At 38.7% G+C, this 13,957-nt stretch overlaps 7 protein-coding genes and 1 long non-coding RNA gene across 10 annotated transcripts; 3 read left to right on the forward strand and 5 right to left on the reverse strand.

Moving 5' to 3' along the window:
* Nucleotides 1-25: 25 nt before the first annotated feature.
* On the forward strand, nt 26-3,172 carry LOC148178731 (chromosome transmission fidelity protein 8 homolog). Its single transcript, XM_088030548.1, has 2 exons — nt 26-118; nt 2,857-3,172. The coding sequence occupies exons 1-2, from the start codon at nt 99-101 to the stop codon at nt 3,146-3,148; spliced, it is 312 nt and encodes a 103-aa protein (XP_087886674.1). The 5' UTR covers nt 26-98; the 3' UTR covers nt 3,149-3,172.
* On the forward strand, nt 171-2,837 carry hay (ATP-dependent DNA helicase hay). Its single transcript, XM_088030483.1, has 2 exons — nt 171-1,056; nt 1,115-2,837. Exons 1-2 carry the CDS (start codon nt 403-405, stop codon nt 2,810-2,812), a joined length of 2,352 nt encoding a protein of 783 aa, XP_087886609.1. The 5' UTR covers nt 171-402; the 3' UTR covers nt 2,813-2,837.
* LOC148178733 (uncharacterized) lies at nt 3,135-5,814 on the reverse strand. 3 transcript variants are annotated; one of them, XM_088030498.1, is made up of 7 exons: nt 5,673-5,814; nt 5,241-5,458; nt 4,733-5,196; nt 4,508-4,684; nt 4,078-4,459; nt 3,636-4,030; nt 3,135-3,587 (listed from the first exon to the last, which is right to left on the reverse strand). In XM_088030498.1, exons 2-7 carry the CDS (start codon nt 5,428-5,430, stop codon nt 3,234-3,236), a joined length of 1,962 nt encoding a protein of 653 aa, XP_087886624.1. In that variant the 5' UTR covers nt 5,431-5,458; nt 5,673-5,814; the 3' UTR covers nt 3,135-3,233. The 3 variants fall into 3 exon arrangements, with proteins under 3 accessions (XP_087886624.1, XP_087886623.1, XP_087886625.1); XM_088030497.1 differs by having other exon boundaries at nt 5,241-5,556; XM_088030499.1 differs by lacking the exon at nt 5,673-5,814 and having other exon boundaries at nt 5,241-5,324; nt 5,382-5,664.
* Nucleotides 5,815-5,887: 73 nt separating this feature from the next.
* On the reverse strand, nt 5,888-6,693 carry Alr (Evr1_Alr domain-containing protein Alr). The gene is made up of 3 exons (XM_088030543.1): nt 6,469-6,693; nt 6,215-6,423; nt 5,888-6,167 (listed from the first exon to the last, which is right to left on the reverse strand). The coding sequence occupies exons 1-3, from the start codon at nt 6,580-6,582 to the stop codon at nt 6,005-6,007; spliced, it is 486 nt and encodes a 161-aa protein (XP_087886669.1). The 5' UTR covers nt 6,583-6,693; the 3' UTR covers nt 5,888-6,004.
* LOC148178735 (leukocyte receptor cluster member 1 homolog) lies at nt 6,684-7,723 on the forward strand. The gene is made up of 2 exons (XM_088030528.1): nt 6,684-6,807; nt 6,856-7,723. Exons 1-2 carry the CDS (start codon nt 6,785-6,787, stop codon nt 7,706-7,708), a joined length of 876 nt encoding a protein of 291 aa, XP_087886654.1. The 5' UTR covers nt 6,684-6,784; the 3' UTR covers nt 7,709-7,723.
* Nucleotides 7,711-9,528, reverse strand: Usp39 (ubiquitin specific protease 39). Its single transcript, XM_088030507.1, has 4 exons — nt 9,310-9,528; nt 9,211-9,261; nt 8,909-9,163; nt 7,711-8,861 (listed from the first exon to the last, which is right to left on the reverse strand). Exons 1-4 carry the CDS (start codon nt 9,380-9,382, stop codon nt 7,738-7,740), a joined length of 1,503 nt encoding a protein of 500 aa, XP_087886633.1. The 5' UTR covers nt 9,383-9,528; the 3' UTR covers nt 7,711-7,737.
* A 115-nt stretch (nt 9,529-9,643) lies between these two features.
* On the reverse strand, nt 9,644-12,433 carry LOC148178737 (facilitated trehalose transporter Tret1-like). The gene is made up of 2 exons (XM_088030515.1): nt 12,193-12,433; nt 9,644-11,099 (listed from the first exon to the last, which is right to left on the reverse strand). Exons 1-2 carry the CDS (start codon nt 12,245-12,247, stop codon nt 9,724-9,726), a joined length of 1,431 nt encoding a protein of 476 aa, XP_087886641.1. The 5' UTR covers nt 12,248-12,433; the 3' UTR covers nt 9,644-9,723.
* Nucleotides 12,302-13,938, reverse strand: LOC148178738 (uncharacterized). The gene is made up of 2 exons (XR_015769634.1): nt 13,679-13,938; nt 12,302-12,355 (listed from the first exon to the last, which is right to left on the reverse strand). It is a non-coding gene; the product is annotated as an uncharacterized LOC148178738 (long non-coding RNA).
* Nucleotides 13,939-13,957: the final 19 nt, after the last annotated feature.

Raw genomic sequence — 13,957 nt, forward strand, 5'->3', positions numbered from 1 at the left:
GTTATTTAAGTTTCATTATGTTGGTGGAAGTTTCAGTTTGACGTTGACAGTGGTAACAAGTGTTGTAAAGAATTTTGAGAAAATAAAGGGGATATAACATGCCTATTGTTATCAGACTGTAAGTAGAACCAAAGCTTTATTAAATTATTAGAAAGTCGTCACCTGTTTCGCTTTTATACAAACAAAACACGTCGTGACAACATCGTTGGCGCCTTCCCAACATTATTTTTTGTTATTGTATTGGCAGCCTGCACGCATGTCAACTGTTAACCCTACTTTTACTAACTTGACAAGTTGCGTCAAGTGGTGAAACAAACAATTCTGTCGGTGACTCCAAACGTTCAACTTGTATTTATGTGAGTCCGGTCTACTTTTTACTGTTCATTCGAATAAACCCTCAAAATGGGTCCACTTAAACGCTCCGGCAATAAAACCGAGAGCAAATCAAAAAAACGCCGCAAAGAAGAGGAAGAATGGACGTACGAAGAAGAAGATGTTAACGAATCCGAGGGAGCTGCGGTCCCAGGTGCTGCAGCTCGGGACGCTGAAAAAAACGACCAAAGTATTCAAGAGGACGAGTTTGGAGCTAAAGACTACCGTTCGCAGATGACACTCAAAGCAGATAATCATGTACGACCTTTGTGGGTTGCTCCAAATGGTCACATATTCTTGGAGTCGTTCTCGCCTGTATATAAGCATGCCCATGATTTTCTCATCGCTATTTCTGAGCCAGTCTGTAGACCTGAACATATTCATGAGTATAAATTAACAGCATACTCTCTGTATGCGGCTGTGAGTGTGGGGCTCCAGACAAACGATATCATTGAGTATTTAAATAGGCTGAGCAAGTGCAGTATTCCTGAAGGGATCGTTGAGTTTATAAAGTTGTGTACTTTGTCTTATGGAAAAGTCAAATTGGTTTTAAAACACAATAAGTACTTTGTGGAGAGCCCCTTTCCAGAGATTCTACAGAAGTTATTGAAGGATCCGGTGATTCAAGAATGTCGGTTGAGAAGGAACATAGAAAATGAAGACGGAAACGAATTCATTACTCAGGTATAAAATCAAAATAAGTTTTTGTCAATTTTTTCAACTAAAACTTGTTGAATTGCAGGTTCAAGAAAAAAAGAATATTCCTTCGTTCGGGAGCAAGCCAGGTGGCGGCGATCAACCCGACGCTGCCTCGACTGCCGTTCCTGACGATATCACGAATTTCTACGATAAGATGGACAATGAAGAAGAAGATGAAGAGGACGCCTCTCTACAAACTGTCTCATTTGAAGTGAATCAAGAAAAAATCGAAGTAATCCAAAAGCGATGTATTGAATTAGAACACCCTCTGCTTGCCGAATATGATTTTCGAAACGATACAATTAATCCTGACATCAATGTGGACTTGCGTCCTTCTGCTGTTTTAAGACCATACCAAGAAAAGAGCCTTCGGAAAATGTTTGGAAACGGACGAGCTCGCTCTGGAGTCATCGTACTACCATGTGGCGCCGGGAAATCTCTGGTTGGAGTCACAGCTTGTTGTACAGTTAGAAAAAGAGCTCTGGTCCTCTGCAATTCCGGTGTTTCTGTAGAACAATGGAAACAACAATTTAAAATGTGGTCTACAGCAGATGATAGCATGATCTGTCGGTTTACTTCAGAAGCGAAGGATAAACCAATGGGTTGCAGTATTTTGGTAACAACATATTCAATGATCACGCATACGCAACGGCGGTCGTGGGAAGCAGAGCAAACTATGAAGTGGTTGCAGGAGCAGGAATGGGGGATTATGGTCTTGGATGAAGTCCACACCATTCCCGCTAAGATGTTCAGGAGAGTCTTAACCATCGTTCAAAGTCACTGTAAGCTTGGTCTAACAGCGACTTTGTTGCGAGAGGATGACAAAATCGCAGATCTCAATTTTCTGATCGGTCCAAAGTTATATGAAGCCAATTGGTTAGAACTACAAAAGAGAGGGTTCATTGCACGGGTTCAATGCGCGGAAGTGTGGTGTCCAATGACCCCTGAGTTCTACCGGGAGTACTTGGGCTGTAAAACCAGCAAGAGATTGCTTTTGTACGTAATGAACCCCAATAAATTTAGAGCGACACAGTACCTAATACGATATCATGAAAGAAGAGGCGACAAGACCATCGTTTTCTCCGATAATGTCTTTGCATTGAAGCACTACGCTATTAAAATGAATAAACCATATATCTACGGACCAACCTCGCAGAGCGAGAGAATTCAAATCCTCCAAAATTTCAAGTTCAATCCTAAAGTCAACACGATTTTTGTGTCCAAAGTCGCGGATACGTCTTTTGATTTACCAGAAGCAAACGTTTTGATTCAAATATCGTCCCATGGAGGATCTAGAAGACAAGAGGCCCAACGTCTCGGAAGGATTCTTCGAGCAAAAAAAAATGCAATCGCTGAAGAGTACAACGCTTTCTTTTACACCTTGGTATCCCAAGATACTATGGAGATGAACTACTCCAGAAAGCGACAGAGGTTTTTAGTCAACCAAGGATACAGTTACAAAGTTATTACGAAGTTGGCCGGCATGGAAGAAGAGCCTGATTTGATGTACAAGACTAGAGAAGAGCAAGGGCAGTTGTTGCAACAAGTCTTGGCCGCGAGCGACATTGATTGCGAAGACGAAAAAATACCAGGAGAAGGAGCAAGAGCTGGAAGCTCGGGAAACAGAAGAGCGGGACAAATGGGATCTATGTCTGGAGCAGACGACGCCGTGTACTACGAATATAAGAAAAACGCGGCGGCCCAACATAAACACCCCTTATTTAAGAAATTTAGATATTGATCTGTTTAATAAAGTATTTCAAGTTTCTCGTTGTTTCTTTCCAGCCCTGGGGAGGGTCTGTCTTCTGACTGGGCGATCTTAGAACTACAAGGGGACCTCAAATCACACTCCGATTCAAGTTTTGAAGGAAAATTCATTGGTGATTTACACTTTACGAAGACGGGAACGCCTATTCTCATAATTGGACACCACCTCATGTATGGCAAAGAAGTCAAAATGGAGAAACCCTTCGCAGTGTTAGAAAAAAAACAAGACTCGGAGTATTTAGTCAAGACCATCATCACAAAGAAGATTATCTTCAAAACAAGACCGAAACCTATAGTCAATAATAAGTAATATATTTTCCTAATAAAAAATTAAGTTCCATTGGACTTTTTTATCAAAATTACCTAACCTATCTTAAAACTAAATCACATGAACACTAAATCAGACTCGTTTGATCGTTGGATAGTTGGAGATCGAAAGTTGCCGGTATTGTTATACCCCCTGTATCGACTGCCTCTTCTGAATGCTCAGTATTAAGGAAATTCTGTGTTTCGTCACTTGACTTGGATTCGCTGTCTTCAACCGCCCCTTTTTCAACTTTAACTTTATTTTTCTCTAATTCGTGGCACCGAACGTGAGACAAGTACGACCTGCAATTGATGGTGGTATACCGACAGGTTTTACAAGCATATGTTCCTTCTTTTCCTGGGTGTTTTGAAGTCAGATGGACCTTATAGGCGGAGGTCTGGATCGACTGGTAGTTACAGTGAGGACAGGAGTACTTGGCAGCCTAAAACACATCAAGTCAAATTTTATTCTAACTTCATTACTGATTTACCCCAAAGTGTCGCATCGTATGTTTTCGCAGACAATTTCGATCTCCAGTCTTGTACTCGCAATAGGAACAATGAAACGGTTTTTCCCCTGTATGCTGCCGATAGTGCGACTGTAGCATTTCTTTTCTTGCGGTTTGGTGACCACAAATGTTGCAAATAAACGGCTTAAACTTGTCATGAACGAATTTGATGTGTTTTTTCAAACACTTGGAGTTTGCAAAGAAGCGATCGCAAAATTCGCATTGTTTCTGCGTGAACGAATTGGGAACTTCATCAGGAGGTTTGTGCGTAATCTCGTGATGCCTCAACTGATTGAGTTGCTTGAAATCCTTGCCGCAGCTTGTGCAAACGAACGGTTTTTCGTCCATATGAATCGCCATGTGGTTGATGACTCTCACTAGAAAAACGGGCTGACTATACGCCGAATAATTTCATCCCATTTACCTGCACTGTACGACTTGAACTGACTACACATTGGACAAGACAACAGCCCCAAATCGATAGAATGACTCTTCCACATGTGCATACTACAAACGCGCCAAATCGAAAATTTCACTTTACACACAGGGCACATAAATTGTTTTTTGTTCTGATCAACATGGCAGTCTTCGTGTTTTTTTCGAGATTCGTCTTTGTCAAAGCGGACAGGACATCCCTTGATTGAACACTTTACGTTACGCATTGCTTTTTGTTTCTTGACTAGGTTGGTGGAGTTAATGCGGGTAAGGCGTTTTTGATCGGCGTCGCTAAGTTTAGGTTTCTCAGGGGACTTCTTGTCGGTGATGACGGGGGCGGCTAAAGAAGATGCTTGCACCATTTTGTGATGCTGGAAAGTAGGGCCTTATCATAAGGATGTTACAAAAGTAATTTTTACCGAAATCATGTGCTGCTTCAAGTCTTCCTTGTTGGAATAGCCGCTTTCACAGTGGCTACATAGATAGAAAATGTACTTTTTATTTTGGTTTCCATTGAGGATTGAAGTCATTTTGGTGGCGATTACATCGCCATTGTGGCGTTGGTCGTTGACGATGCTGCCGTTGTGTTGTTGTATCTAAAATTAACAACGTTATCTAAAATCCAAGAAATAAAAACGAAATACTTCTTTTCCATGTATTAGTTTAATGTGAGCAACCATATCTTCGACACTCTCAGATAAAAACTGACAAAACTTGCATTTATTGGCCTGGACCTGGGAATAAAAACTCTCAAAATTGTTCACTTTTTCTCTATCTTTCCCATCAATTATGTTAAGTAAATTTTTATTGATAGTAGTAACACTACCATCAATATTTAGTAATTGTATGACTTCCACATTTTCTTCACTCTCTTCCATGTCATCCTGAGCATCTTCTGTGTAAGTAATAGAATAAGTGTCCCCATTAATCACATGAGTAACAGTATTTTGAGGTTCCTCCTCTACTTTTAGCAATACATCATTAGACAAAATCAGTTTATTTTTTTCATTTGTAAAAATAGTTCCCTGATTGTTGTTGACTTTACTCTGGGCGTCGGTTTGGCTCATAAAATGTATGCTAGGGTCGGCAAACTCGTTCTCATTATACTCTAAAAAAGACCTTAGAGTTTGAATTAAAAAAGGCAGAAAGTACCATCTGCAACCAACGGTCCGCTTAGAAGAATGGGGAATCCTTCAGCGGGCCAGTCTGATGCGATTTCCGTGAAAATGGGCTCAACTGGAAACTCATCATTAAGCCCATCTTCTGCACTTTGTAGAAGATAATTATGGGAACCTTCATTAAACAGTTTTAAGTACGCTGTTGATTCATCCTCCGGATCCATAACGTGTCTTATTTAATCATTATTTAGTCTAAAATAAGAACTGGCTGTCACCACAACATAACCTCTATAATTCTCTATTTTTGACAATAGCGCTAAATAATGAGTAATAGGATTGACCCAGTGTTCCTAAAAGAAGTTATTTATGACTTTAATCCTTTAATTGCTAAAATATTGTGAATTTTATATGTTGAATATGAAACCAAATGTCAACTGTGACATAACCTTGAGTTTTGTAAACATACCTTGTACGATTATTATGATCACATTCATCCAAAAATGGTTAATTTTAAGTTTTACTTGAGCTTCGACACTTTCAACATTTTTTTTAGTTGTTTTTTAAAGAACCTTTAAGGTTATAATGTCATTTTGTTACCAACATAAGAATTATTAAAAACAAAATAATAATTTGAGTTGCAAGACAGGAAAGTGCCAACTTCAGGTTTGAATAAAAAATGTCTCAACTTTGGAGTGTTTTTATTATTAATAACAGAAAAATAGTGCAAATTTCTGTTTTCACTCTTCAACAATCACAGAGGTATCAACAACATTACTAAAAATCTAAAAACTATTTTGGTCAATCACATGAACCATCAGCCCAGCCATCTCTCCACCTTTCATCAACTTTGGAACAATCAAATTCTGGTTTACCTAACTTTACATTAACTCTATTATGTAATCTACAGAGCCACTGACTTAGATCATCATAACCAGAAGTTTGAGGTGGATCCACTTTAAGTCTGTAAATAAAAAATTAAAATCATTTCATTTCTTGGAATAAACTTACTCTTTAGCCAGATCTTTCGCACAATAATCGCAGGGATAAAACTGTGCGAGCAATCTGAAAAAAGTCTTCATATCACTCTGTTCCCTGGACGTGGGTTTTGCAGGAAATTTGGCAGCAATTGTGTGTAATAGTCCCCATGCACTTCTTCCAAGCTCATCCTTATCGAGAGGACAGTCAGTTCGTGGTTCATTTTGTGTAGTTGATGATACCTAAATGAGTTTTAGAGAGGTTTTATTCACTGAGGGGGGGCTCACCTCTCCTGAACTCTCCTCATGGGCAGCTTTCCGACGTGCTACTTTTACGTAATCGGAAAAACTGGTACAAGAGCGACATTTTTCAGAGTCTAGCGGCGAAGACCGGCGTGACATTATTATCTTTTAAACATAATTTCTCCGTTGAAAAAGATTGGTTAAGTTCTGCGATCTTAAACTGTCAAAATTCGACTGTAAAAAGAGACACCACGATAGCAACTACTTCATGTTGAACAAAGACAGTTAGTTACGTCAAAACCCTGTCAAAACAGACGTTTCCAAGTGACAGACGTGATGTAAACAAGCCCAAGACACAAAAATGAATATTTTACCTAAAAAGAGGTAAGTTTGGTTTAATTTTGGTATTTTTCGGTAACTTCTTAATTCAAGGTGGCATGTTCGGTCCAAGGATAACATCGCCCGAGTGCGAAGAGATGAGGCCAAAGCAGCAGAAGAAGAGAAGGCCAGACAAGCAAGGATAAAACTTGCCGAAAGTGAGGCACGGACGGAATTACTTCGACAGAGGTCCCGAGGAACCGTCACCACTACAGATTTTATTCCACTAACAAAAGATGAAAATCCAGCTCAGTCATCACATGTTAACTTCTTCCAAGAAGTGGAGGATGGTACTGCTGACAGTAAAACCACCAACAAAGAACATGATAAGGAGGTGAAGGAAGAGAAAGAGAAGTATGAGAAGCAAATAGGATATTTGACATATCTAGGACAGGATACCAATGAGGCGTTAGGAAAAAGGAATTGGTATGAAGAGATGCCTAATAGGTCTAATAGTAAAACAGAAGTGGGATTGAAAAGTAAAATAAGAGAAGACCCTTTAAGCATTATGAAAAAATTTATGACGAGTGATGATGTTAAAAAGAAGGAGGAACCTATTATTCACAGAGCTGTGTCTCTTAGTTTGAAGAGTCTGGAAAAGAAAAATGAGAAGAAAAGGAAAAACGATGAGAGCCCTAAACGGAAACACAAGAAAAAACATAAGAAGCATAAAAAGAGAAAGCGCTCAAGTGATGATTCTGACTCTGAAGAAGAGTTTGAAAAGAAGAGAAAACTTGAGATTTTAAGGATGGAAAGGTTAAAGCGCGAGAAAGAAGAGCGGTTACGGACAGAAAGCCTTCTAGCCAAATTAAGAGGCGACAAAGAAAAGAAAGTTGAAGTTCCGCAAGTTAGCAAAAAGTATAACAATCAATTTAACCCTGAACTTGCAAAACAGAATTATAAATAAAGTTAAGTTAAAAACTTGAAGTGTTTTATTTAAGTTCTCAATTCATATATCTGGATATACGCCTCCGTGAGCGTGATCATTTGCGGTAAAATATCACTCACATGCAAGTCCTGCATTTCATACCACTGTCCTGTGGATTTTTGCAGAACGTGGACGCGATAAGTCCCTTTTCCCGGCTCTCCATCGTGCACAATATTCGCAACAAGGTCGTAAATGGTATGTTTATGCTTTTCCTTCACTTCTGGTGTTAAAAACTCCCCGAAATCCACATTTCTGACTGGAAAATTAACAATCGTTGGGTTCTTCTCTACATAAAACGTATTCTTCGTGAACCGTTTAATGTACAGAATCAAATATGGAGGAAGCGTCGTGATCTCAAACCTCTTCAAAAAATTCTCTTTGTACGTTTTATACTCTTTCTCAGTTTGACCATTAAACTTCGTCAATAGCTGATACAAATTGACCTGGGGAATGATGTTCTCCCGAAATTCATCAATAAAAAGTGGTGGAGGCGGCAAGTCGCACGTTAGATATATAAACGGTGACTCAGTAATGATCTCCTGGTACTCAGCAGTGGCCAAAAGCATCCGTTTTTGTCTGTCATCAAGCTCAGTTGGAGGGATCTTTCGCGTGTAGATCTTCATGTTCCCTAGAAACGACTGATAAATTATGGAGCTACCCCTTTTCTTAGTGCCATTAAGGGCTCTGTGTAGGGCGTTCAGAAACCACGAGAGAAAGTCAATAGGATCTCCTTGTTGCGTTATTTGGAAGGTCTTCTTACTCCACAAGACCACAGCTTGGAGCATTTCGTGGGGCGAAACGTGCGCTTTAAAATTCCTTGGATTCCACAGCTTCCTCATCAGTTCGCCGTAGCGCTGCACTAACAAATACGCGGAATCTCCGGGGGGTCTTTTAACTTTACTATAGTTTTCTTCTCTGAGGAAATAATTGCGCAGCGGCACAACTCGAGAAAGAGCCTGCAGAACGACGTTGCAATAATCATTAGCTTTAATGTTATTCAGTCCGACGATGCCAGGCATGTAAAGAGAGCCATCGATGGCTCGAGACATCCTAGTGCTGTTATCCAGATTACTGATATGTTTCTCAGTGAAAGTTGGATTGAGCAAGTACTTGATATCATCCAATGATGAATCTACAATGAATTAATAAGTGTTGTATAACTCAGTATAATTATAGTACCTATAATTTCGTAATTATCGGGTAAACAGTAAAACTTCAAGGTATGCAAGTTGAGGAAAACATGGTGGCCTTCTGCAACTGAATGGGTATATGCATGTGTATTAGTGCCTCTACCTTGAAAATATTTCCCGCAAACCAAGCACGCGTACACATTAATGCGAGTTAACGAAACAGAACACAATTTCTCGAAATCAAAATCGAGGAATTGGCGATTAATGGTGTCCAAATACGGACACAAACGATTGGTTTTCACACCTAAAAAAATTGGTCAATGAGCACTGCAAAAAGAGAAAAATAATCACCTCTTTTGCTATCCGTTTCCTCTTTAATCTCTTCTTTCACTTCAAATTCCTCTGAAATTGAACAATGTTAGCGAGAAATTTGAGGTTATATTTACTTACCTTGCACCGGGTCAGGCTCCCCGGATTCGCGCAGTTTTTGCCTTTTAGGCACTGGTTCTCCTTCAGTTTCCATGATTGAGAAAGAATTTCATTCAGAAATCCAAAACGGTAATACAAAACCTTGTGCAAGAAGTAGTTTGTAATATTTTAAGGTTAGTCCTGTTTACTGTTAAACTGTCAACATGACAAGCTTACACTTTCCACTCAACTTGTTGATAACGAGCTTTCCAGTCTCAAATTATTTTATTCAAAAAAAATGGCGCGAGGAAAATATCGAAGATAAGCAATATTTTTAACATTTTTGTATAATACTTGGATCAGAAAGAAACTCAAGTTAAAATAAAATCGTTTAATAATAAAATTAATCTTATAACAAAAATGTTATTACGTACAAATTCGAGTTTGTAATTAAAATTACGCTTTGAGACTGACTTTTTCTTCCTCAGTCTCCCGTTCCGTGTCTTGTTCTACCTCTCCCTTCAACTTTCTTTGGATATCCTCCAGCGTCTTTCCTTTCGTTTCTGGCACGTACATATAAATAAAAATAAGTCCAAGCACCGAACACATGGTAAATCCATAAAATGAAACATGTAGTCCAAACTGGTCTTTCGTTATTTGTAGAAATTTCGACGCGACTGTGGCCATTACACAGAAGTAAACATCAGCAAGGCACAACGCGAAGGCTTTAACATTCGTGGGGAACAACTCCCCCAACATACAAATGGGAATAGACTGCATTCCTAAACCAAACATTACTACGAAGGCGATGAGGCCCACGATAGCGATGATGGAATAAGTTGAGACGTCGATGGACGTCTTGTTCAATAAATAAAAGTAGGTGCCTACAATGAACAGGGCTACAGCCGACCCCGTCATTGAAATAAGAAGAAGCGGTCTTCGTCCGGCTTTGTCCACTATACTTGAGGTGAACATGGTAAGAACCAACTGGACGGAGTAGTAAATTATCACAGCGTGGTTGTTGGAAATGTCGTCCCCAGCAGTCTCGAAGATATCATGGGTATAGAAGGCGATAGCGGTGGTACCAGCGAGCTGTTGGAAACCGCGAAGTCCTCCCACAATAAGCACAGCCTTTCGATTACTTGCAATTTTAAAAAGATCGACGAATTTCCCATTGCGCGACTTCTCTTCAGCTTGGATCGCGGTTCTTATTCTATTCAAATCATCACTGACGTTCTTGGTCCCTTTCAGTCTCTCCAGCGACTTCTTCGCTTTCTCCGGTTTGTCAATCATCAACAAATAATACGGACTTTCTGGCATCCAGAGAAAAGTCACAAATAACAGTGCAGGTACAATGGAAGATATTAAAGCGGTAGTTTTAATACTAAGGTAGGATCCTATCACATTGATTAAGAGGAATCCCGCTATCCAGTTTACGGAACAACCGGACCCGAGCATTCCTCTGACTTTGGCGTCGGCGATTTCGCCGATGTACATAGGAAGGACTGTGAAAGTGAAACCACCGGCCATTCCAGCAATGAAACGAGCGATATACAGAAGATAGATGTTTTTACAAAAGGCCACCATGATCCACCCTAGGAAGAAAGGAATGGCAGTGGCAACAATGGTGCGTTTACGACCGAAGTAATCGACAATGGTGGCGGCAAGTAACGAGCCAGCGATGGAACCGATGAGGGGCATAACGGCCAAGGAGGAACCTTGGTCTTCTGTGATACAGACAGTGCAGTTGGTGTTGGTGTTGTTTAGGAGTTGGGGAAGGCTGGGGGAGGCCCAGCCGAAGTGCATCCCATCGCAGATGACGGCCAGAGTTCCTAAAAGAACAAAAAATTAACTACTTTTTTGCAAATGGTTTTTGTTCCGGTCCACTTATTTGGCCTAAATAGTATGTTCAAAACTCGTTAAAAGCAAAAATATCTCTTTCGGCGACATTTTAACACGTGACCCACTGACGAGATTCTTAAGGTTACGCAAGGAACTGCAAGAATTTCTCTCAAGTTTTGCGAATTTGATTATTTCTTCTGAGCAGATTACTATAATGTTTACTTTTCATAAAAAATCAGCATAAAGAATAAAAATAACAAAAGTCAAAGAACTCAGAGCTTTAAATAAATTGTAGTCAGCAAAACAAATTATCGTAAACACCTGCTAATAACGAGATTTCCAGATTAACATACTCGGAATTTTCCTACTAGAATCGCGGTTATCCCTTGACACGCACAAAAGGTAGTATCTGCAAAATGTTATCGCATTGTCCATAACAATTAGCGCGGATGTTTACAAATTTAGATACTGCATATCTGTGGTATTTTCGTTTATAATTTCAGTACTTGATTGTCTCTACAACACAAAGAACGAGAAAAAATGAAAAACATCCCCTTCATTATACCGTCTGGTTTTAAGATTCTGAATCTTTTATTTCCAACCCTCGAGTTTATTATGAGACGCGCATGACCACCCTCGTTCCAAATGAAATTCTTTTCAACCCTTCTCAAGTGCTAGACGCCCCAGGTAACGACCTCAACCAAAAAAAAACATAGCATGAACGGACTTTTCCGTCACAAAACAGATGATCAAGTTTCACGAACTCTTTTGTTTACTTTTCTTGCAAGTAGTACACCACGAGGTCGGTATTTAAATTCAAATTCATTATTCAAGGATGTCTCATGTATATAATTGCGACATTTTCAAGAAAACAATGCAGCAATAGAACCAATTTCTTTTGTCATCGAAACTGGAGTAAAATTGAAACTGATTTCGGCTATCATTATTCAGCAAAATTGGACAGCTTTGTCTGTATTTATAAACGCGCCAAACGGAGGCTTTGTTCCGCTTTACCCAAACCGTTGTTCTGGTAATCTGAGTTCGATAAAACATTTGCAGGTAAAAAATAATCAATAAACTTACCCGAAAGCGCTGCAATGTACTGGAGAGTAGAACTACCCCTCACTTCTGACGTCATTGTTGGCCACTGTTGTTACCACTTCTTCACGCTACGAGTGGCACTGCTAGAATACTCCGGTCCCAGTCGTACCGTAACCAGCTGAGTTGGAAAAAAACACCACTGAACCTGTGGAGTGAGTCAAGGTCATGTTACGGAGAAATTTGCAGAAGAACCGCGAGTGAGCTAGTGGATTCAGCGGACAAAAATTACCTGACCAGGAAGAGGTCTTCACTGTTTATATAACAAGAACAATTTGCGTTTAAATGTAAATGCAACTCCCACAACTTCACTAATGACTGAATAATTGAGATCTGTTCCTGATTCGTGTATAAAGAGACACGTGTGTAATTACTTTACATTTTTCCTTAATTTATTCGTAGTTTGTGATTGTCTAATATTAGTACCTGTAATAAATTCTTCAAGTTTCCGCTGCTTGGTACATTTCCATGTTATTGTTATTTTTTATGTAGTGTTACGGAACGCATTCTCTTATTTTTGTCAAAATTTGACTCGCAAGTAATCTTTGGACTTTCGTATCTCTTGCTTTAGTTCTTATGACCATGCATGCTTCATCGCACAAATTTGTCACTTTAATTATCGTCGAGATAAGTGTTTCCTTTGATTATTTATGATTATGACTAACAATTAGAGGAAAGTGAGATAGAGATTTCTACATTACGCTAATTTATGTATTTTACGGACTAATACCGTTCACCGAAGTTATAAACATTTTAGTATTTACTACTATTTGTTTGCTTTTGTGATTAGTGTCCAATCTTTGGAGTAAAAACTGTTTACTTTTATCTTTATCGTTTAGCAGTGCCTCTTATCCCCATAATTAATACAGGCATAGGTGCTATTGTACTTCATTTATTCTATTTTTTTTTACTTTTGCACACACAAGCTGATTTAAAAAATGTGAAAGTAACCCAAATTTTTTCGTTCAAGTGGATTTTCCATTTATTAAGAGAATATAAAATATTTGACTTTCAAATGTCTCTTGTGAGAAGTGCCTAAAAACTTCAGCGCAAATTGTCTTATCTTCTTATCACTTAATAATTATTTAAATAATACTTTCGGATGTCACTGTGAATTTGTTTTACATATTTATTGCTTCATAATTCATATTTTTTTTAGTGCGAATTTTTATTTGAGGTGATTTCCATATGTGTATTTAAGTTCTTAAGAACTAGCACACTTCCTTGGCTGTAGGTACGCAGTGTCCCGATTTTTCTCTCAAGAGGTATCCTGCATCTGTCTTAAAATATTGCATCCGAAAACTAGCTAAATATTATTTTTTAGTATGCGAATTTTGTTATTTCTGATGTTAACAATTAGGTAGTTAATATTTCATTAAACAATTAAAAAAAATATTCAATCAACTTTAATTTCAAGAAAAATATTTCTAGTTTCTAATCAAATATCCGTTGAAAAACAATTTATGCTTACCTACAAATAAATATTTTCGTGAACCCACAAAGACACAATCAGTAAAACAGTTTTTGGTGTTTTATAATTTCTCTCAGCTTCTATTATTACTCACTTATCCCCTGAAAATGGCATAACAGTACATTTTTATCTACCTTTACGAATCTTTTGTCTCTAGTATTATTTGTATAACGCTCAACATATGCAATTATGATAAAACGCTTTCCAAATATGATAAGAATAACGTTGCAGACTTGTGCGTGGGTTGATTTCGTTTCCATCAGATAATGAAACTAGCTT

The sequence above is a fragment of the Gnatocerus cornutus genome, chromosome 2 (genome assembly GCF_029298725.1).
Source record: "Gnatocerus cornutus isolate USDA-ARS CGAHR chromosome 2, icGnaCorn1.1, whole genome shotgun sequence".
Lineage (NCBI taxonomy): Eukaryota > Metazoa > Arthropoda > Insecta > Coleoptera > Tenebrionidae > Gnatocerus > Gnatocerus cornutus.

What these genes read in the sequence shown, in the direction of transcription:
- LOC148178731 (XM_088030548.1), top strand. Translation starts at nt 99, where the DNA reads ATGCCTATTGTTATCAGACT. An exon ending in ATGCCTATTGTTATCAGACT is followed by an intron (nt 119 to 2,856) that starts GTAAGTAGAACC and finishes GTTTCTTTCCAG; the next exon opens with CCCTGGGGAGGGTCTGTCTT.
- hay (XM_088030483.1), top strand. Translation starts at nt 403, where the DNA reads ATGGGTCCACTTAAACGCTCCGGCAATAAAACCGAGAGCAAATCAAAA. An exon ending in GAAACGAATTCATTACTCAG is followed by an intron (nt 1,057 to 1,114) that starts GTATAAAATCAA and finishes GTTGAATTGCAG; the next exon opens with GTTCAAGAAAAAAAGAATAT.
- LOC148178733 (XM_088030498.1), bottom strand. Translation starts at nt 5,430, where the DNA reads ATGGATCCGGAGGATGAATCAACAGCGTACTTAAAACTGTTTAATGAA. An exon ending in TGAAGCAGCACATGATTTCG is followed by an intron (nt 4,460 to 4,507) that starts GTAAAAATTACT and finishes CCTACTTTCCAG; the next exon opens with CATCACAAAATGGTGCAAGC. An exon ending in GTTCAAGTCGTACAGTGCAG is followed by an intron (nt 4,031 to 4,077) that starts GTAAATGGGATG and finishes CCGTTTTTCTAG; the next exon opens with TGAGAGTCATCAACCACATG.
- Alr (XM_088030543.1), bottom strand. Translation starts at nt 6,582, where the DNA reads ATGTCACGCCGGTCTTCGCCGCTAGACTCTGAAAAATGTCGCTCTTGT. An exon ending in ATGAGGAGAGTTCAGGAGAG is followed by an intron (nt 6,424 to 6,468) that starts GTGAGCCCCCCC and finishes AAACTCATTTAG; the next exon opens with GTATCATCAACTACACAAAA. An exon ending in GCGAAAGATCTGGCTAAAGA is followed by an intron (nt 6,168 to 6,214) that starts GTAAGTTTATTC and finishes TTTTATTTACAG; the next exon opens with ACTTAAAGTGGATCCACCTC.
- LOC148178735 (XM_088030528.1), top strand. Translation starts at nt 6,785, where the DNA reads ATGAATATTTTACCTAAAAAGAG. An exon ending in AATATTTTACCTAAAAAGAG is followed by an intron (nt 6,808 to 6,855) that starts GTAAGTTTGGTT and finishes TCTTAATTCAAG; the next exon opens with GTGGCATGTTCGGTCCAAGG.
- Usp39 (XM_088030507.1), bottom strand. Translation starts at nt 9,382, where the DNA reads ATGGAAACTGAAGGAGAACCAGTGCCTAAAAGGCAAAAACTGCGCGAA. An exon ending in GGAGCCTGACCCGGTGCAAG is followed by an intron (nt 9,262 to 9,309) that starts GTAAGTAAATAT and finishes GTTCAATTTCAG; the next exon opens with AGGAATTTGAAGTGAAAGAA. An exon ending in GGAAACGGATAGCAAAAGAG is followed by an intron (nt 9,164 to 9,210) that starts GTGATTATTTTT and finishes CAATTTTTTTAG; the next exon opens with GTGTGAAAACCAATCGTTTG.
- LOC148178737 (XM_088030515.1), bottom strand. Translation starts at nt 12,247, where the DNA reads ATGACGTCAGAAGTGAGGGGTAGTTCTACTCTCCAGTACATTGCAGCG. An exon ending in GTACATTGCAGCGCTTTCGG is followed by an intron (nt 11,100 to 12,192) that starts GTAAGTTTATTG and finishes TTGTTCTTTTAG; the next exon opens with GAACTCTGGCCGTCATCTGC.